This window comes from Callionymus lyra, chromosome 4 (assembly GCF_982586985.1).
Source record: "Callionymus lyra chromosome 4, fCalLyr1.hap1.1, whole genome shotgun sequence".
Taxonomy (NCBI): domain Eukaryota; kingdom Metazoa; phylum Chordata; class Actinopteri; order Syngnathiformes; family Callionymidae; genus Callionymus; species Callionymus lyra.
In genome coordinates this window covers 20,095,655-20,117,941 of record NC_141821.1, presented here as the reverse complement: position 1 = coordinate 20,117,941, position 22,287 = coordinate 20,095,655, and the positions used below count along the sequence as shown (strand labels likewise).

General features: G+C 37.9%; 2 protein-coding genes across 6 annotated transcripts; one reads left to right on the top strand and one right to left on the bottom strand.

Moving 5' to 3' along the window:
* Positions 1-227: 227 nt before the first annotated feature.
* plcxd2 (phosphatidylinositol-specific phospholipase C, X domain containing 2) lies at positions 228-5,965 on the bottom strand. The gene is made up of 8 exons (XM_087789107.1): positions 5,843-5,965; positions 4,850-4,986; positions 4,664-4,783; positions 4,513-4,566; positions 4,284-4,439; positions 2,340-2,450; positions 2,051-2,181; positions 228-399 (listed from the first exon to the last, which is right to left on the bottom strand). Exons 1-8 carry the CDS (start codon positions 5,943-5,945, stop codon positions 246-248), a joined length of 966 nt encoding a protein of 321 aa, XP_087645233.1. The 5' UTR covers positions 5,946-5,965; the 3' UTR covers positions 228-245.
* A 1,300-nt stretch (positions 5,966-7,265) lies between these two features.
* Positions 7,266-22,287, top strand: mak (male germ cell-associated kinase). Of its 5 annotated transcripts, XM_087789094.1 has the most exons (16): positions 7,297-7,346; positions 9,286-9,472; positions 9,550-9,883; positions 11,616-11,670; positions 11,923-12,044; positions 13,471-13,553; positions 13,681-13,813; positions 13,883-14,054; positions 15,181-15,348; positions 16,104-16,313; positions 16,378-16,595; positions 16,675-16,832; positions 17,852-17,977; positions 20,285-20,422; positions 20,786-20,857; positions 21,585-22,283. In XM_087789094.1, exons 3-16 carry the CDS (start codon positions 9,783-9,785, stop codon positions 21,743-21,745), a joined length of 1,917 nt encoding a protein of 638 aa, XP_087645220.1. In that variant the 5' UTR covers positions 7,297-7,346; positions 9,286-9,472; positions 9,550-9,782; the 3' UTR covers positions 21,746-22,283. The 5 variants fall into 5 exon arrangements, with proteins under 5 accessions (XP_087645224.1, XP_087645223.1, XP_087645222.1 ...); XM_087789098.1 differs by lacking the exons at positions 9,286-9,472; positions 13,471-13,553; positions 20,786-20,857 and adding an exon at positions 12,167-12,246 and having other exon boundaries at positions 7,266-7,346; positions 16,381-16,595; positions 20,285-20,404; positions 21,585-22,287; XM_087789097.1 differs by lacking the exons at positions 9,286-9,472; positions 13,471-13,553; positions 20,786-20,857 and adding an exon at positions 12,167-12,246 and having other exon boundaries at positions 7,266-7,346; positions 16,675-16,814; positions 20,285-20,404; positions 21,585-22,287.

The window sequence follows — 22,287 nt, the reverse complement described above, 5'->3', positions numbered from 1 at the left end:
ACTGACTAGAACATGAACAATCATCTGTGGATGGATCAGTACTAGAGCTGAAGTGCAGACTAATATTCAAGATTTTAAGTCAAGTTAAATCAGCCAATATATGACAAAGAAACATTGATTGTACATTGATTCGCCCTCTTGCAATGAATCGAATGTATTCTATAACCGTTAACGTTGCTGAAAAAAGCTGCCGTCTCATGTCCCTCCATGATCCTTGCACTTTAGTCCTGTCGTGCAAACACGTGTCATCTCTGTTTGTGCTCAGACAAAAGCAGATTGTTCAGTTTGATGACGATGTTGGCAAAGTCAGTGAGCTCCACGAAGTCCGAGGTGATGATGTTGACCCCGTTGACCCCCGGCTTCTGAGCCTCCACCCACGTCATGATGGTCGGTAGGTTTCTAGGAGAGACGAAACCACGACACACACATCATCATATAGAAAAAAGAAACAAGTTTACACTTCTTTTACTCAGAGTTTTATTTTTTATTGGTTACTTCAAAAACATCTTTGATTTTTTGGTGTTTTTACTAAGTAAACTTCTTCATATCTTGCCATCTCGACCCAGACACACGCACACCACAACTCAGTATCACTTCTCACACTCTCACATTCCCTACAAGGCTTCAGTCGCCAGCAGAACAAAACGAGGAAGTGGGAGTGTTTTCCCGAGCCGATAAACAAGCCTGTTTCCTCAGGAGTGCAAAATGAGTCCTACTCCTGTCTCGCCCGTGTGTCCGTCCAGGAGTTTTATGTGTCTGTCTCTCGAGCTTTATAGGAGCTGCTGCGGCTAAACTGTTTCATAAAAGGCTCAGTTATTTGAGTAAATATAGTATATATGATATATAGTATAAATATAGTATATAGTAATCATGAATTGAAACTTGACTAAAATCACTGGTTCATAAAGCTCACATTATGCCTGTTTTATTTATATCAAAATGGCACTTTTTATAAGTTAAGGGTGACCTATTAAAATGTTTTCTGTCCAAAGACATATACATGTCAATTTAAGTAAAGTAAGTAAGTTAGTAAGTAAAGGTTATTTGTAAAGCACCTTTCTAGATCAGGGTCACAAAGCGCTTTAACAATCAAAAACAATATACAGTTTAAACTATATATTCTTATATACATACTCTACTATATTCTTGAAGGAGTTAGTAGATCATCAAACACAGAGGTAGAGGAAGATCGTTCCAAAGCTTAGGAGCAACAGTCTGGAAGGATTTCTCTCCTCTGGTCCTGAAGCGTGTTCAGGAACCATCAGTAGATTCTGATCCACAGACCTCAGAGCCCGAGCTGGGGTGTAAGGCTGGATCAGATCACTGATGTAAGGTCTGACCGTGAATAGATCTGAAAGTAAGAACCAGAATTTTAAAATTGATCCTGTAAGAAACTGGCAGCCAGTGAAGAGTTTTAAGGATCGGGGGAAATGTGAGTTCTTCTACTAGAGCAGCTCAGAATTCTCGCTGCAGAGTTTTGTATTAACTACAGGCGAGACAGCTCCTTCTTGTTTAGACACCAAAATAAACTGTTACAATATTCTAAACAAGAAGACACAAACGCAAGAGTTTTTTCTCGGTTGAAAAGTATCTATCTATCTGCTTCTCTGTCTCTATTTTAGAGCCATAATTAAAGATATTATTTGTTCATTTCCTTTTGTTTTTTTCTGGAATCCTATACTGTAGAAGCCTAATTTATTATAAGATTACCAACCGATGACAGAAGTATTTACGGTGCTACATGAAAACAGTAAAATGGATTGAAATGAACTTGCAGCATAGACATGACTTTAACTATATACAAAAGCGTGTTGCAATGACTTTGGTCTGAATGTTAGTGATGGTCTGATGTAGCTTCATGAAATGGTGTCATGTTGTTTAGAGGTCAGTAGGTGGCGCCATTAGTTTAAAAAGGATGTGATGTTCCATCAGAACAGTTGTTCAAATCAAAGGAAAATAGTGAAGAGTCCGCCATCTAGTGGGCTCAGAAAATAATGACGCTGCTTCATGAAGCTTCATCAAACCACCAGCACTGAATGGAGCTACTGACCTCTCCACCAGGTAATCTCGGAGTCCCCAGAGCAAACCCTTGGCTACGATGTTGGGCCTGGGTGTCAGAATGGCCTGGGACACATGGAAGCTTCCCTTCTTTGATCGCTCCTTCAGTGTTCTGTCCAGGAACTACAAGTCAAACGTGAATTCAAATGTTGAGAAAAATACCTTCTTTTTTTTTTACAAAATGTACGGTTAGAGATATAACACCAAGTGCACAATGGTTATATGTCGAATATGTATATTAACTTACGATTGTTGTTTGGTGTTAAATGTTAACTACAGACCTGTGTGAGAAAGTTTGGTTCTGTGGTGTTGGCCCAAGGGGCAGGGATTTTGTTTCCGGGCCACATGACTGAGACGCCCTGAGCTGATGGGTGATGGTAGAAAACTATCACCTATAAAGAAAGACAAGCAGAAAAAACCCCAATATAAAATAGCTGTTGATTCATGATTCACAGTTTTTACACATAAATCTACTTATTAAATATCTATAAAATTGACAATAGAAATACAGGAAATGTATAAAAAACTCATTCGAAGGTATAAAGAAAACAAATGTGACCAATAGTGATCGGACGTTAAGCCAAAAAACAAGAGTAGGTAAACCTTAATACGATAAGAGAAGAAGGAGGGGTTTGTAGGGGGTTGGGCGATGAAACAAGAGGTAATGAGATGAAGCTCATCACTAAACCCAGTTGAGGAAAGTCAAAGAAGCAGGGATTATCTGACCACGGCGTGTTAACTCTTCTGGACCTCTGCCTTCACTCTATACTCTAGCCTTCATTGCACTATTCATATTCTGAATGTTTGTTTAGTCTAATACAAGGGTCTCAAATTTTCAACCCATTGGCAAGTCTCTGTGAAGTGACCCCGTCTTTGCACAATGTTAAATGGGTAAGAAATTCAATTTATATAACTTTACAGTTAGGATGGAACAATTTTCTCAAAATGAAGAATACAGAATTTGACAAAAATGGCCAAGATTCAGAGTGATACAACACAAAAACAGTCTAAACATTAAACTATGAAATATTAAACAAATTTGGATCAAAGATGTGTATAAAACAGCTGGAAAACCCAGAGTCTGAGGTTGACTGGAATTTACCTATTGAACATAGATAAAGAATTAAATAAAAAAAAAAGGGAAAAAACAACAACCCCAAAAAACACAAAACCAAATCTAATTATACCATGAAACGTTTTTATTTGTTTATTATTTCATTTGACGTTTTAAAAAAGGATCATAAAATAAAAGTGTATTTTTCAAAACATTTTTCAATATTTCATTTTTTTTTTAAATAAAATAGTTAAAATGAAACAAATTAAAATAAGAAATATAAAAACATGTATGTTACGTTGTATTCAAATAACAAATAATCAATTGTACAAATGATATATAGATAATATAAAGAAAAATAATAAATGCAATTATAAGTACATGGTAAAGCGGTCTGTAGTAATGTTAAAATATTACTACATTTCCTGGTCCATCGTTTTATTATTGACCTCTGATATAAAGCATGTATCTATGTGAACTGGTAGATCAGTCTGTTTGATTCCTGATGGTGTTTTGTTTATTCTGTTGATTTCCTTACTCAACTCAACTTTATTTATACATTATATTATCTGAAACGCAAACCAGAGATGTTTGAACTAATGTGCGGATGAAGCTTCATGAAACAGTGTCATGTTGTTTAGAGGTCAGTAGGTGGCGCCATCAGTTTAAAAATGAAGGGATGTTTCATTAGAACAGTTGTTCAAAACAAAGGAAAATAGTGCAGAGACCACCATCTAGTGGACTCAGAAAATAATGACACTGTTTCATGAAGCTTCATCAGATCATCACTAGTTTGGAAAAAAAAAGTATTATTTTGTTTGTCCTATTTAGGTTAGGGTTAGGGTTAGGGTAAGGGTTGTAGCAAAGCCTCAAACATGTTTAATGATAGATTGCAATTTGTATTTTTGGAAAATCTGACGATATATATTTACATAAAGCAACATCTGAAATCACAAAAGCCTTTCTAGTTTGTTGATATCAAGGACGTGTTATCTACAACATCTGTGGCACAAATTCCATGAAGGTCCATCGCTGCCAGGACTAATAGTCCTTAATGGGATGTGATGAAAGTTGAAGGGTCATCATTATCATTACACGCTTGAGGTCCTATGACAGACATTTCTAAATATATATTCTGGCGCTCCACTTTTTAGCTATATCTGCTCCTCACCTGGTATTTCTTCTCCCAGAGGAAGTCCAGAGTGATGTTCTCCACCGCGCTGTTGTCACAAAGCTTACTTCCGAAAACATCCTGAAGCATGTTGATAAGGTAAGTGTGGTGCTCCAAGGCCATGGCGTAATGATGGTTGAAGTCCAAGAATATAATCTGTAAAAAAAACAAAAAACAATTGTTCCTCAGCTGGTATCTAACTGGAGAAGGAACATTCTGGAACCCTCACTTCTTTTTTATGTCTTCCCAGGAATGAGTTCATCTCCCTCAGGCAATCCCGCACCTTATGGTGGAGAACAGAGTTGATGTCATTTGCTGAAATAAACAAACAATTGTCGGCACAACTATAACATGAATGACCACATTTCCCCTCCTGGTACCTTGTGTCCAAACAGACCGTGGATAAAGTAAATCTCGGTTCCTGCCTCTCCTGGCTTAGAGGAAACCCTGAGGTCAAAGTATCGGATTCCTGCATCCAGTTGCTCCTTAAAGGTCAAATTCTGAAGGACACGAAATCAGGATGAAGAGCTGAAGAGCATTAACTGTAGGAGAATAAGGATCCTCACCTGTGTCATGGACCACTTGACCATGATTTTCTTTGCCAGAACACTAAACATGGTGGCCAGGTACTTGACATAGATCCTCTGATCAGGACCCACAGGAGCGTCCACATCCACCCAGTAGGTGAAGGAGTCATGTGAACCTGAATGAGAGATGTAACTTAATATGTATAACATGGGTGAATTATGACTATTTATACTCTTGTTATCTTTTTACTTAAATGTGTCAAATTACAATGACATGGAGACTAAGACATGAGTCTGTATTTTAACATGAATAGACTGGTTACTTTTTGAAAATCAGATAGATTGTTTCACAATACGGTGTCAACGATACGATAAATTACGACGCTGTAAGAAGAACAGCATATTTGTAGAACTGCCCAAGTATTCACTCTGGAATTTACAGACCGCATGACTCTTGACAAAGTCATAACTGCTTTGATTTGTTTAGAAACTGAAATATGTCCAAACATCAGCTTTAAAATCTGCTGGAGTCGACAGTATCCTCTCGTCGATTTCATTGTTCCTTTAGCTTCTGAGAACGTAATGACGGACGGAAGTTTAATTGCAACACAAAAATTAAAAATTCCATGAATATTTACATGTTCATTTTAAGAATTATGTTGTATTATATACACTTTATTTAAATTTAAACCATATAGTTACTGAAATAAAAATGAAATATTATTTGAATAAATAAATATGACATAAAACAGTATTTATTAAGGATGAGATCAGCGAACAGATATTTTATACAATAAGAAAAGAAAGGAAATAGGTCTCTAATAATGAACTTATTTACAATATTAATCTCATAATAACTGTTATATATGCCTAAAATGAATATGAATTTAAATAAAGACTTCTGGAATGCATATTTATTAAATCAAGAGAATAGCAGAATGTATATTTAAATGTATATCATGAATTTCATTGAGTAATTACTGTGTCTCTTTATTTGCTACAAAGACATGACTTGAGAATCAAGACGCTCACCAGGAATGGCAACATGTTTAAGGGGCATGGCACTGATCTTGGAGGGAAGCGAACCCATCCAGTCAGCATTGACGGCGCCAATCCCAGCAGGTCTTGTCTTCATCCTTGACCCAGGATGTCCTCATATCCACCCGGAAAGCCGTTTGTTCCGAAGTGCATTTGGCAACAAGTCGCTCTCAGAACAACTCAAGCTTTGGACGTCCATCTTCAAACGATGAAACCGGTGGTGATGAGTTCGAATCCTCCCTCACTCAAGATGCATGCAGCAGGCTCAGTGGTTAACTGGTAGAACTAATCCTCTTAGAAGGAAATTCTTCTCTCCTGCTACTTCTTAACCTAGATGTGCGAAGACCACGATGGTTCTGTTTCGGATCCTCAACATTAAAATCAATACCTTCTTTCTTGTTGAAGATATGGTTAGTCATAGAAATTGACTGTGGTGCACAGTAATGAACCAACATACTGTCCCTTTGACTCCCCAGACTATGTGAATATGAATTGGTCGTTGCAAAGGAAAGTACACCTAATAGACTTGGACACCATTGAAGGTGTTCTCACAAAGTTTTAGAAATTAAAGGTACAGATTATGATGGACATACAGTTTGTATACTGGAGTGAAATATTATCTCCAGAGTATTGGGTATTCCTTAAACGATGAGCCTGGAACATAAGTCTGGACTGAATCACGAAGGCATCATAATACTGAAGATCGTAGGCAAAGTTACTGGAGATTCCTTTAAAACTGGCTTCTCTTTAAGTTAATTTAAGTTAAGTTAAGAAGTCTTGAATCATGACTTTGTTTATTTTCTCTGTCAAGTAAGTAGGCCATGGAAAATAATTCCTTTGTCAACGATTTGGTTCTCATTTCAAACACTTTATCATTTATATGATTACAAAATTATTAGTCAAAAATGTTTCACAAAGGAATTAATCTAGTTTATTACGTATATATTTTAGTCGTAGCGTGAAATGAAATGATGAAAAACGTAGCGATCTACTGCCATCTACTGGTGATTAATTTGAAACACAACTAGGCCAAGTGCGTCAAGAAAACCTTTCAATGAAAAGAAATTACTTTACACCTTTGTAGAACTCAGATGTTTTTATTTATTTTTCACGAAAGTGCTTTTTAGTCATAAATTATCCACTTGATATTGCGTGTGTCCATTATTTCCATTTCCATTGAGTTAAATTGAATTTACTCGACGTCTAATGCAACTCCTATGAGATTGTCAACATTCAGAGATAAATCTTAAAAACTCATCAAATCAAATGAAATGTTTGCGATATAAATAGACATTTAAGAAGACTACAACTCCCACGAGGCACCGCGCGAGCAGCGCACACGTTAGCAACGCGCTTGTATGTACGTTACCATGGCAGCAGTTTGACACACGCCTTGTTGAACAGGAACAAGTCTCCAACGGAATCGATTTTATCTGACCAACAAACTCGGACTTATCTCCAGAACCAGACCCACACGAGAGCACAGAACCCAGGCGTGGTGAGTTTGAAGCGATAAACATTTCAGACGAACTTTTGAAAAACTGTCAACATTAAAATGAACGTTAACTTCACACCAAAAACATGGTCATGGTTATTAAATCATTGCTGTTTTTTATTTCATTACCATTAAATGTATTGATAATTCCCTAATGATGTATTTTTCTTTTAAAATAACAAGCATGTGTGAGAAACAGTCGTGACTAGAGTCACTTTAATGCCCTTGTAAGCCCCTGACAACAGATGGACACAAGTGTAAGCTGAGGACGTAAGTAGTCAACAGAAAGTCGTGTGTGCTTTTTTATTTTACTAGATAAAAGGACAATGACAGCAGCAGAGTAAAGCCTAGACACTGACGGGTTAAATTTGAGTTTTATTGAACTTTTTCCACACACAAATATATCAATAAATACACCAAAAAAATAAAATATAAATTAAATAAGGGATTACAGATGTACATTTAGCGCCCATTTTTCAAAGTACAGAATACACACAGATACACTTCAAATAAAATCCTCATACATGTCATTGTTGTGTAAACAAAGTCCCATTGTGTCCTTATCTTATAAGTCAGAAATTCCATTTTCACATACATTGCAAGTCCATCCTTTAACTGTAGGTTATGTTGTTTCTTGTGCTATTTTTCATATTAACCTTTTTACAAATATTTGTCTTCCTTATGTACAATATTTGAATTTATGTTTAGATATAAAACAGAACTTGAATGAGGAATATTTCACCCCCTAGATATTTTCAATTACTCCTCGTAACAAATAATCTAATGACATTTTTTCCAAACACTGTTCCCTCCAGATACAGGAAGACGTTGTACATTGTTGCGTTGGCCAATATGTATTCACTCTCATTGAGAAATATTGATATGGAACTCCTTTTCCTATTTTTCTATCACATAGTTTGTTGTCTTTCCTCTCATTTTTTATCAATTGCTGGTATATTGTTTAGATAATTCTACATTTCTTACCAAATTAAAGTTTAAATGACATCATATTTATTATTATTTATGTTCCCAGAGTTGTAGAAATCTATAGGGATCCCTGTCGTTTAACAAGTAAATATGTTTTAACTCTTATTATTGCAGTTAAACCAGATTGAATCCACTTTATGGACTGTGGATCAACATTCTTTGTACCAAATTTACAACGTGTTACCATCATCAAATGGTCCTATTAGACAATAGCAGCTGCATTTTTATGATATTCTTATAATAGTAATTAAAAAATTATAATAATTATATGTAAGTTGTGCATCTTATGTTATTTCAGCATTAAGCTGATTAATGACCTCTAGACTAGACGTGCCACTGGTACAGGTGTGAGAAAATACTGATACACAATATAATTACAATTCTGTAAATGTCGATATTAAACAGGAATATATTGATCCTTCTTTTCAAAAACAAAAATGTGTTACTATTTTTGTTTATTATTTTGGATTCCAAATGAACATGGAAATATTCACGCGGTTGAATCCAGCGAGATCCTGGGATTGACTGAGGACGAGGGGATACAGTCGAGTCAAGCTGTTTGAAATATTTTGGTTCCAAAACAATTGAAAGCAGTTACGACTTTGTCAAGAGTCATGTGTTCTGTAAATTCTGCAACACCAGAGTCAAGTACTCTATATATATATCCCTGTTACTACAGTATCAATATAGATCATAAAGTTGCCCCGGAAACTTATCACCAGATTCTTGCCAATACACAACCATGGCCACAAATTGTGATGAAATTAGTTTTAATTTAAAATTAAGATAAAAAAAAGAATTGTAAAGAAAATCTTAAGTATATTTCTAATGCACTTCCCAAGTTTCTCTCACACTGTCCAGGGAAGGACAACAAATTGTGTCTCAGATTCCAGTTGTGATAGGTGGTTTACTTTGTGTTATATTTTCTCAAATCATATTCATCATACAACCGTAGACGTATCCTCGTTTCAACTGCTGTGCCTTCCCGGTGATCCAGCGCGATGATGTAACATCCTATTTACATCCCCGTCCGGCCTAATCTTCCCCTGGCGGGGCCGGGTCATCTCCCAGGGGTGTCCGTGATGATGCTGCGTTTTAAAGGGACAAACACTAAATCCACCTTGCTGGAGAGACGACGAGAGGTCGCCTTGACTTCTGCTCTGATCTGTTGGTCCCGGACAATTTTAGGTGACGCTACTATGTGTTTCTTTTTCAACAGGACGTACTGAAGGACTCAAGGTTTCCAGAGCCCTGACCCGCATCATCCTGCTGATCAAATGATCCAATACTCGATGATGGGATTGGAACACTCTGTGTGACGCTTGTGCAAGGAGCAACACGAAGACAAGGAGGATGGTGCACTTTTGAAAGAGCCGAACAATCGGATCAATGCTTCTTTGCAGACCGACCTCAAGAGGTGTCGCCAGAATATACCGTTGATGAGCTGAGGCCATGAACCGCTACACCACCCTGAGGCAGCTGGGTGACGGCACCTATGGCAGTGTGCTGATGGGAAGGAGCAACGAGTCTGGAGAACTCGTGGCCATCAAAAGGTTATATTTAAACTTTTTTTTTCCTCTTAAGTGTTGTACAAAATTAATGTCGGGCCAGATTTTTTAAGTACCATTGCATTTTATTTAATATAAAGTATTTGATGTAAAACATTATCTGCATATGAAATGTATCTTTTGCTTTGTGCCTCATCAGCTTCCATGTCGGACGTTTCTTTCCGATTATAAATCCAGTGTTTTAAGGCTCTTTAGAATTACTCTTCGTGGCTCTGCTCTATTGCGAGGCTCGATATGCAGTATTGCCCTGTAGTATTACTCCGAAAGCTCTGTAGTATTACTCTGAGGGCTCCGTAATATTACTCTGAAGGCTCTTTAGTATTACTCCAACAGGCTCTACAGTATTACGCCGTGGGCTCTGCAGTATTACTCCGTAGGCTCTGCAGTATTACTCTGCCAGGCCCTGTAGTATTACTCCACCAGGCTCTTTAGCATTACTCCGCCATGCTCTGTAGAATTACTCCATCAGGCTCTTAAGCATTACTCCGCCGGACTCTGAAGTAATACTCAGCCAGGCTCTGCAGTATTACTCTGTAGGCTCTGCAGTATTACGCTGTAGGCTCTGCAGTGTTACTCCGCCAGGTATGCAGTATTACGCCGTAGGCTCTGGAGTATTACTCCGTAGGCTCTGCAGTATTACTCCGCCAGGCTCTGCAGTAATACTCCGCCAGGCTCTGCAGTATTACGCTGTAGGCTCTGCAGTATAACTCCGTAGGCTCTGCAGTATTTCTCCGCCAGGTTTGCAGTATTACGCCGTAGGCTCTGCAGTATTACTCCGTAGGCTCTGCAGTATTACTCCGTAGGCTCTGCAGTATTACTCTGTCAGGCTCTGTAGTATTACTCCACACGGCTCTGTAGCGCTACACTACCAGGCTCTGTAGAATTACTCCGCTAGGATCTGTAGTATAATTACAGTAACTAGTAGTAATACTAATAATAATCTGTAGTATTACTCTAGGCTGTTCTGCATCATGAGGCTTTGTAGTATTACTCTGCGATACTCTGCTGTATCTTGAGGCTCTGTAGTATTACTCAGCGATGCTTGGCTGCATTATGAGGCTCTATAGTATTACACAGCAAAGGCTCTGTAGTATTACTCTGGAGTAGTAATACTACTTATAATCTGTAGTATTACTCCAAGAGGCTCTGCTGAATCTTGAGGCTCTGTAGTATTACTCTGGAATAGTAATACTACTTATAATCTATAGTATTACTCCAAGAGGCTCTGCTGAATCTCGAGGCACTGTAGCATTACTCTGCAAGCTCTGTAGTATTACTCAGCCAGGCTCTGTGGTATTACAGCGATTTAATACTCATTCCCGCAGCACAAACTGTCTTTCTTGGTGTCCACTACGCCTCAGCAAGATTTGGTACATAAAAGATGAGACACCACAGCGACGCGTCCACTGCTTGTTCTCTCGGTTACCATGCAAGACAATACATGTGGTGATGGAGAAAGGGAGTGAAAGTAGAAGATGTGTGTTGGGTTGCAGTAAGGGACGGAAAGTGGCAGAAGCCCAGAGAGACGTGAGACACAGATATCCACAGACTCTCTTACTGTCACGTAACCAAGTGCAGCCCGTCAAACAACGCTCAAAATTTCGACTTCTCTTTTAAATCTGAGAACTGACATATTGTGACAGGACGATATCGAATGAACAATCTAAGTGCATGTTGTTTTGTGATCATTAAGTACACGTTTGACTTTCGTTTGCAGAATGAAGAGAAAGTTCTACTCATGGGAAGAATGTATGAACCTGAGGGAGGTCAAGGTAAGATTCACTTTTATCATTTAAAATGTAGGAATCAATTGTAGTAAATTCTGCAGCAGAATTTCCACAATAGCTTATGTTCAGTGTTCATGGTCTATGGTTAAATCATAATTTTGTCAATTATTACGATTCTGTACATGAATTTGCAGCATTTTTCAAGTTTAGAAAGTTGAAAGTTGTTTCGTCTGTGTTTACGTCTGTTCTTTTTCATTGGCTAACAGTTTAAGCTAAGTTTGTGCTGCTTCTCACTAGTCACTGAAAAAGCTGAACCATGCCAACGTCGTGAAACTGAAGGAGGTGATACGAGAAAACGATCATCTTTACTTTGTGTTTGAGTACATGAAGGAAAATCTCTACCAGTTGATGAAGGACAGGTAAGCCCTAAGATACTCTTATGTATGTTTCTGAAGTAGTAATGACACGTCATAATCATCCCACATTAAATCTGTCACATAAATCTTACGACACTGAACAAAGGATTCTTGATTTTTTTCAGAACAAAATTTTTCCCTGAATCAGTGATAAGAAACATAAGCTATCAGATTTTACAAGGCCTGTCGTTTATACACAAGCATGGTAGGTTCATCACATTCCCTCCGGCTCGATGGTGGTGAAATCATAGTGCAAGATTTGCCAAAAAATGAGCGATATTTTTTTGCAATATTTACATTATTTGTGTAAAAATCTTGTATTTTGAGAGCACACCTTCACTAGCTTGTTTTCTCACTATAGTGTTGGGCTCTTTTTTTTAACAGATGTGTGGACAAACACTTAAGAACCAAGATGATATGACGAATATAATTAGGAAAGCTTAAAAGTAATGGAACCAGTATGACGACCATTTACCAAATTACACGTACTAGTTTAATGTCAGCATACTATAATTTGTACAATTTTAAGATTATTCTGTTTGCATAATAAATGAAAAACAAATTAAACATTTTCCAAAACAATTTTAACTGATGACATGTTGACATTTAAAGAAACATTAGATTAGATTAGATAGACTTTATTAATCCCTCTGGAGATCTCCTTCGGGAAATTAGGTTCCAGTTCACAGCAAGTTTCATAAAAATGAGGCTCGATAGACAAATTGCAAACAAAATAACTAAGTGCAAGTATAAAGAACATAGGAAATAACTAAAAAACAGGATACAAAGGAAAAATGATACAAAGATTAACATTCAATAGAATAACATCATACGTTCACTCTGCTCCTGACCCCAAAACTCGGAATTATACATAATCTAATAGCAAGAGGAATGAATGAATCCCCGAGTCTATTAGTGTTGCATCTGGGGAGGAACCTTCTGTGCACTCCATCTGTTCCTCTGCTCACTGATGACAGTGTTCAGAGGATGACTGTCATCATCCAAATATCATTTTGTATTGAAGACTGTTGTAGCTGATCACGCGAGTCAACATGATAGCGTGGAATAACTGTAAAATAACTGTAAAAAAACACAAGGAACTAAAGAAAGTCTAGAACAAAAGCCTCAAACTTGCCAGTCTAAGCTAATCAGGGCGACTAGAGCAATGGATTATCATTCCATAATATTTTCATTCATATAGGTTTGATAATGTAGTGGCCCCCCCTGTCCAATTGACCTTGAGCCCCTTGCTCTAAAATATAGCCGCCATCTTGTCTACATTCAAACCTGTACAGAAATCCTCTGGACTTGAAAAGTGTCCACACATCACGGTCATTTCTGGGTGCCTTTTCGCTTTCCTTTTTTTTGCTAAAACTACTTTTTAAATTTCTCCTTTTCTTTTCTTTCTCATTTTCACCTCTGCCTTAAGAGAAAACAAGATGTTCTCCGAAAACGAAATCAGGAACATCCTGTTTCAAATTTTAACCGGGTTGGCTTTCGTGCATAAGCATGGTAAGAACTTGAATTCTCTGTAGCTCACCCTCTTGAGGTGGTAGTTGCATGTGTAGATGCTAGTCCGGATGCATGCCGTGATGAACTCGTGGCTTGGCTTTGTTTACAAATGTTGACGTTTTCAAAGGTTTCTTCCACCGAGACATGAAACCAGAGAATCTGTTGTGCATGGGACCAGAGCTGGTCAAAATCGCCGACTTCGGACTGGCGAGAGAGATCCGCTCCAAACCTCCGTACACAGATTACGTCTCGACCAGATGGTGAGAGGATATCGAGAAGAATTAACTTATTGTAAAAAAATCTCACCCGTTCTTTTGTTTTACGGGCAGGTACCGAGCACCTGAAGTTCTGCTCAGGTCGTCCATGTACAGCTCGCCGATCGACATGTGGGCGGTGGGATGCATCATGGCGGAGCTGTACACGCTCAGACCACTTTTCCCGGGCAACAGTGAAGTGGATGAGATCTTCAAGATATGTCAGGTCCTAGGGACAGTCAAGAAGGTGAGAATTAACACCGGAGTCATTCCCATTTTTGTGACCCTGACATGCACTTTGACCTTTAACCTCTGCTTTGTTGCCGCGACTTGGGAACATTTCCATTTAGTTTGAGTGACGGCGCTGCATTATTGATGACTCCTTATGCTTTTGCCGTTGAGCCCTTTTCTATGTAACAGCTCGTCGTTTAAACAAATGCTTTCCAAGGGTGTCGGGTTCATTCCAACAATTGGAAACACTGGACAAAACCTGGCACATTTCAGAATGACGATTAAAAAATTAAAAACTCGTAACAGTGTTGCGGAACGCAAGCGCATTTTAAGTTACACTTTTAAACAAGAGAAATAAAAAGTAATTATTTTGATTTCTAAACTTTAAATAACAAGACGAGGAATAAGTAAGAGGTGAAAGGTGGAGAGAAGAACAACGAGATCAGTAAATGAAAGAAAGAATACACCAGAAAGAGTTAAATTGCAAGTAATGGAGGAGTTAAAAAACATTTAAAGCATTTGGAATGAGTCATCCAGAGCAATGGGCTGAGATCAGGTTAAGTACCGATGGTCTGATGTCATTATTTTCAGAGTCCACTAGATGGCAGTCCCTGCACTTTCTTCCTTTGTTTTGACCAACTGTTCTAATGAAACATCACATCATTTTTAAACTGATGGCGCCACCTACTGACCTCTAAACAACATGACACTGTTTCATGAAGCTTCACCAGCACATCACTAGGGTTAAGAGGAAAGTGCAGCCAGGGTGGAGCAGCTGAAGACACAGATCTTTGAGAAAAGAGAGACTGAGACAGTAAACAAGGGACCTATATAGAGTTCCATGAATAGCTCTGAAAGTAAGAATCATAATTTTAAAATTGATCCTGAAAGAAACTGGCAGCCAGTGAAGAGTTTTAAGGATCGGGGAAATGTGAGTTCTTCTACTAGAGCGGGTCAGAATTATTGCTGCAGAGTTTTGTATTAACTGCAGGCGAGACAGCTCCTTCTTGTTAAGACAGAAAATAAACTGTTACCATAGTCTAAACTAGAAGACACAAACGCATGGATTACAAGCTCCAGATCGTGTTGTGACACCATTTTCTTTAGGCGTGTATATAATGTGCAACATGGTAAACCCGCAGATGGATTGGCCAGAAGGATACCAGTTGGCCTCTGCCATGAACTTCCGCTTCCCGCAATGTGTGCCGACCCACCTGAAGACACTGATCCCGAATGCTAGCAACGACGCCATCAGCCTGATGAGGGACCTGCTACACTGGGACCCCAAGAAAAGGCCGACTGCAGTACAAGTAAACAGATTTAGATGTGACTGTTGGAAATGAAAAACTGAAATTTGTGCAGAGATTTTTGCTTTTCTCTGCATTAGTAAAGATTTCCAAGCTAACTTTAAGTTTTTCATGTATGAGTTTTACCACTAGATGGCCCTCTTTGAGTCTACAATATTTGACTCAGGGCCAATCATTCAGTAAAACTCACATCATTTTAAAAACTGAGAGCGACACCTACTGTGTTCTGAAAGTTACAACCTTGAATCATGAACCACATTCCCTTCACTGTTAAATATTAAACATTAAGTATTCAGTATCTATTTTGTAAAGCAACTTTTCCTAAAATGTCAGAAATCAGAAAAAAAAATTGCTTTAAAAACAAAACAGGAGTTTCGTGGTTTTGTTAAAAAAGACGGGATTATCAATTAAAGGAAATAAATGACAGTAAAATAAGAAAAAAAAAGTGACTGGTACAATGGTTGCGTTATCTCAGGGGTCAAGAAAACAAACGTTTGTGTTATCCCTTGTGTTGTCTTTGGGTCAAGGTTATTTTTAGGTCTTCGGGTCACCTTGACCCAGAGATAACACAAGGGTTAAGTGAGCTCAAGTAAAAAGGTAAAGGATGTGACAATATTTGACAGGTAACACTAAAGAAATGTATAGTTAAGAGCAGCTAATATAAGTGAAGCTTGTGGTTTTAAAAAGGTTAGTAACCGTTGTTAAGGACAAATGTATTAAAAAAAAACTGAACGTGAATTTCCTCTGTCGTCGACCAGGCCTTGCGCTACAAGTACTTTCAAGTGGGCCAGATCTTAGGGCCTCCTCCTCTCAGCCAAGACATCAAGAAGGTTCAAGCCAGACAGAAGAGCCAGGAGCAGGTCTCCGAGTCTAAAAGTGAATCTTCTTCCGGATCCTCTTCCAAGCCTGAGCCTCTACAGGAGATCCCGGCGCCTCAGACGGACAGCACATCAGTCGTCAGTCACGTCGTGAGTACACGACAAATGTCTTCTTGTCTCCGGCGGGTGGAGTCAATTCTGTATTGCTTGGTAGCAGCGAGCGGCTTCTCTGGGAAGTGAAAACAGCAACGCCGGCTCCATCGGTGGGCTCGGGTTGGCGAAGAGCGGCCGACGACGCTGGGGTCAGACCGTGATGAGGACTTCAGAGAGCTGGGAGGATTGTGACCCCACAGAAACCGCCGCTTCCAATTCCAAAAAGCCCAGCTTGGGAAACGAGGAGCAGCAGAGGACGGCGACAGATCAAGTCCCTCAGTGCGTGAAGTTTTCAAGGATGTGATCGGTTTGGACTTTGGTTAGTTGCCGAAAACATGAATTGTTTTTTTCTTTTCAGGCCAAAGGATCAGAAACCAATCTATTCCTTCAGCACCGTCACCAAAATACCGAGCAACGTCAAAGTCGGTCAAGTGGATTCCAACCTTCCCGGATCAGCAGCGAGACAGCATTATCTGAGCCAGTCACGATACCTGCCGGGTATGTCGCCGTCCAAAGGTGCTTAAGTCTTATTTGGAATGTCTGTTCAAAATGTGACTCATTAAATTAAACAGAGCACGGATTTCACCTTTAAAATGACCTTGACAATGGAAAAATATACCGTAATTTCCGGACTATAAGCCGCACCTGACTATAAGCCGCACCAGCTAAATTTAGGGGAAAATATAATAATATAATATAATAATAATAATAATATATAATAGAAAAACTGCACCGTTGTATAAGCCGCAGGGACCAGAACGAGGGAAAAAAGTAGCGGCTTATAGTCCGGAAATTACGGTAGTTAAAAAGTTCAAAAATATAAAAATGATCTATTATATTAACGTGTATAAAAGCTTCTTTCAGACAAACACTCACAGTACTCACGGACTTAGGCAAATGCTTACACTAGATAAACAAAATGACATGCAGACAATTTAAAAGTGTGTGATAATTCACAGAATTTAGGGATTTATCGAAAAAAAATAAAACATCTTGAAATTTAAATAATAATCAGAAATGCATTATATACATGAAACGATAAAATCTAAACCAACAATAAAGTACTTATGTTAATAACCCTTATGTTATCTCAGGGTCAAGGTGACCCGAAGGCCAGAAGACAAATGTGTTTTTGGTATTGCTTGTGTTATCTCTGGGTCAAGGTGACCCATAGGCCAAAAAACAAATGTGTTTGTGATATCCTTTGTGTTGTCTCAGGGTCAAGGTGACATGAAAACAAATGTTTTTGTGGTATCCCTTGTGTTGTCTCTGGGCCAAGGTGACATGAAAACAAATGTTTTTGTGGTATCCCTTGTGTTGTCTCTGGGTCAAGGTGAACAACCTCCCTGGCTTCCAGAAATACATATGCAGGGGTGGAGGTAGTTCAACTTAGGGTCACCTTGACCCTGAGACAACACAAGGGTTCAAAGTAACAAGTCGTTTGAATTATACATAAAAAGGTGTCATTCATAATCAAGTGGGGAAAAACTCAATGGAATATATATTCAATCATGCGTCCTTCACTCCCTCTACAGGTTTGATCAACAAAAGTCAAAACTCTGTGGACAAGAACTCGCACAACGTGATGACGTTGCGGGATCTATGGGAGAGCACCGCTGTCAACAAACCACTCGCCCCGATCGGAGCTGTGGTCCGAGCAGGTGAGAAGGAGAGAAGGATGATGGTGACCAGATTATAAAAGTCTGTTGTTAAAAATAAACTTCAATTATACAGAGACTTCAAATGATGTCCGTGAAAACTGATGTTTGTTACGTAGTGATTCCGTTACTTACAGTACATTGTTCAATTATGTTCGGCCCCTTGTGTGATTGAGGTTTGAATAAGATTAACAATAACGTGAGTCAGGCTTAAACAAAATCATGTAACACAAATAATAAAATGAAAGAGAAAATAACATTATAAAAAGCCAAATAAAGTTGAACTGATAAATGAAAAAATGATCATGAAAAATATTCAACGAAATAAAAAGTAGAGGCTGTTAAGACACGTCTTATTGGTAGGTTAAAGATTTAAATGATAAAAAAAAAACTTTCTGTCACTTACTATGTCACGTGACTAAACGCCCTAAATGCTAACGCGGCAGCTAATGACTCGTGATCAGTAGTTACCAACAAAGCACCGTTAGCAGCGAGCCTAAGTGTCTGCCACCATTGAGACGACCGACCTCTATAATTCATTTGTCATGTAGACAGACACACAATATCCTTCCCTGCTGTGTTCCCTCCGCTGTTCTCTGCCGCTCACCTCGTCTCTCTCCCGCCATTTCTTATTCATGAGCATCGCTGTAAGATCAAGTGATGCTTTCAAAGGCCCCTCGTTTTTTTTTTTTAAAGATTTCTATCCCACTCCCCTCCACGTCTCACTACGATTCTGCAACATGCATTTATTTCCCCTGATTGTATCGCAACTAGTTCTGCTGCCCGACTAGAAAACTCTTCAGCAGCTGTTAAAAATGAAAGAATACTTTAGAGAAACTTTACCTCAGCAAAGGTACACCTCAACTATGCTAGCATTTTTATGCAAGAAAGTAATGGTTATAGACCTCAAACGTATGCTAAATAAGTTTGCGTACCAACGTTGTGGTTGAAAAATAGCCAAAGGGAGATAAACTAACAAGGTCCAGGTATTCAGAAGGTGCATTAGCATGAGAGTAGGAGCTCAGCGGGAGTCCAGGCTACAAATACACAGGTGGAGTGAAGAGCTAAGAACACCATCAATAGATGTTAAACTTGGGCTTCTGGAGGCTCATTTGACTAATGGCTTAGTTTCACCTCAATAATTGCAAATCCATGGCAACACATCAAATGACCGCGATGTTTCTGGCCCTTTTTTCTTTGCTCACGCATATGTTTTTCTTTAACTAAAGTAATAAACTGAATACAACTAAATATACTAATAACATGCACCATTACTCTACTTATCTTAACCCTCTTTCTTTTGTATAACTTTTACTTTCTTTTCATTTATCATGGACTCAATCATTCCCGTTTCTTTATAATATCTTTCTTTTTTCTTGTCATTATTTCACTTTTTACCTGCAAGTAACTTGATTCATTAGTTTTTGCTCCTTTAAAATAAATAATTAAAGATATATACACACACACACACACACACACACACACACACACACACACACACACACACACACACACACACACACACACGTTTTATTTACCTAAATGTTGATTTTTAAAAATGTACAAACTAGTTTTAAAATATCACTAATAAATCCCTTTAACTTTTATATCATTAGGGAAAAGTATATTTGTTTTACAGGAAAGTAAGTAAAGCATTATAACCAAATAATTGCTAAATATATAAACTAAATCAATAACATAGATGCTGGGAAGGAAGGAAAGAACTTTAAACAAGAATTAGTGTTTCACCTGCTAAAAAAGGTTTTAATTATGATGCTAATACCTTTATTTGTCTATATTATATATATATATATATATATATATATATATAAATATATATATACGTATATATATGAGGTTGTGTATTTGTTTCACACATTTTTAGACAAATTCTTTCTTCTAGCTTTTTTCTAAAAGCTTCTTAAGCATTTTTTTTGCTCAACAGCAACGGTTTTCTTTATCTAAATGTTGACTTTTTAATTTACAAACAAGTTTAAAAATATCACTAATAAGTCCCATTTACTTTTATATCATTAGGGAAAAGTATATTTGTTTTACAGGAAAGTAAATAAAGCGTTATAACCAAATAATTGCTAAATATATAAACTAAATCAATAACATAGATGCTGGGAAGGGAAAAAAATGTTTTAATTAGGATCCTAATATAGTAATATATATATATATATATATATTTATTTATATATGTAAGAATGTTTAATTGTTTCACACATTTTTACACAAATTATATCTACTAGCCTTTTTTCTAAAAGTTTCTTTAGCTGTTTTTTTTTTCATCCATATTCTTTTCAGGGAACTTCGTCAGCACAAAGTATAACCTTTCCAGCGGCTTCATCCCGTCTGTCCAGAAGAAAGAAGTGGGTTCGGTGGGACAGAGAATCCAGCTCGCGCCGCTGGCTGGACAGCACCCAAGTAAGAAGCAAACTACACCTACTTATCTTAACCCTCTTTCTTTTGCATAACTTTTACTTTCTTTTCATTTATCATGGACTCAATCATTTCCATTTCTTTATATCTTGTTTCAACTAACAACCCATTTGTGACTTGGTTCATTCGTTTTTGCTTCATTTAAAAAAAGAAAAAACATATTTATACACGTTTTTGTGTATAAATAGAAATATTTTCTTTGAATGAGAAAGAAAACGCCAACATTTTACATGAGAACTAATTAATCTCCCTTTTGAAAAGTATCTTCTTCTACCATATGTCCTTTTGCTATTCAACTTTTTTATCTGTTCTTTCACTCTTTTCTTTCCTTTCTCGATTTCCCAGCCAATCCCTCCTCTCCTGAACTCAAAAAAGACAAGCAAAAAATGACAAAGCTCAAGCCTCTGTCCAACTCTTCTTTGAGTGAAGCTAATGAAGGTATTTGTCGCCAAGATGACTTTCTTGCATGTTTCATACTAGTGTTAGTAAAAGATGTGGTCATGTGACCGCCCGAGACTCCCTGAGCACGGCTATACGTCGGAGACAGCGGCGGAGGAGACGGCGATCAGTTGGGGGTCAGAGTTTGAAGAAAGGGGCTCAGAGGGTGGGAGCTACAACAGCATCAACACACTCTGACAACAAGAAGGAATCTTTGTTGAAGATGATGATGAGTTTGAATGAAGAAATCTAGATAATGTTGGGGGGCGGGGGCAATAAAATTCCTTAGTGCTATGAGGGGCTGTCAAACAAAGGAGAGATGAAAATAAAGCGAGAAAACTTAAACTAATTAAATGTAATTGTAAAAAAGTTTGTACAAACACCTGCTCTAGATTATGTAAGTTAGTAAGTAATGGTTATTTGTAAAGCGCCTTTCTAGACCAGGGTCTCAAAGCACTTTAACAATCAAAAACAATACACAGTAAAAATATATACTTTAAAAGGTCAAGACACATAAGACAAACACAGGAGTCCAAAAAAATCAGGGAAAAACCTGCACCAAATGGAATGTCTTAAGATGTTTCTTGAAGGAGTCAGTAGATCCATCAAACAAAGAGGGAGAGGAAGATCGTTCCAAAGCTTAGGAGATAGAAATTAAAAATATCATTTTAGGCATCCCATAAACCGGGGGTTGAGGACCACTGATTAATACGACACGTTATTCCAGATTACGACGGCTGGAAACGGAGGACGAACAGAACACAGATGAAGGGAAGCGGCTACTCGGCCCTGAGAAAAACATCTGGAAATCTCCTGACCAGAGCTCCAGCGGTCCAGCCCGTCCATGGCAGAGTAGACTGGGCGTCCAAGTACGGCGGTAACCGCTAGAAGCTGAAGCTCACGGCGACATGAGATGAAAAAAAAAAAGTAGAAATCTTCGATTTGCTTGATAGAACACGTTTGGAAGTGAAAGATGGAGTGTTTGAATAGTATTTTACCACATGGTTGATTTAACGGTTGCCATGGCGATGAACTTTGAGGATGATTTGTGAGCCAATTCTACATTAATGCATTTTCTGTCCAAAATTCAGTCTTTGGTAAGAACTTTTGGGTTCATTAGATCATTCATTCATTGTAAAAGCGAAATAGCTTTAATAATGCATTTGTCGAATCAAAAGAATGCAACTTTAATCGCTAGTTTTGTCTTCTAAATGATTTGAATTAAGTTGAAAATGTAGATTTTCATATTGATAAAATTCCACCTTTAACAAATATTTATAACTAAATGGTCGTTTCACTACCCAAATGCGCCATAGTAGGCTTCGAGTAGTCGAGGAGAGTTTGGATTATCGCCTACAATTGTTTGGTTGTGCTAAAATGTTGTGAACAATCATGATTTTTTGTATTCTTTTTTTTTTTTTTTTTTACAA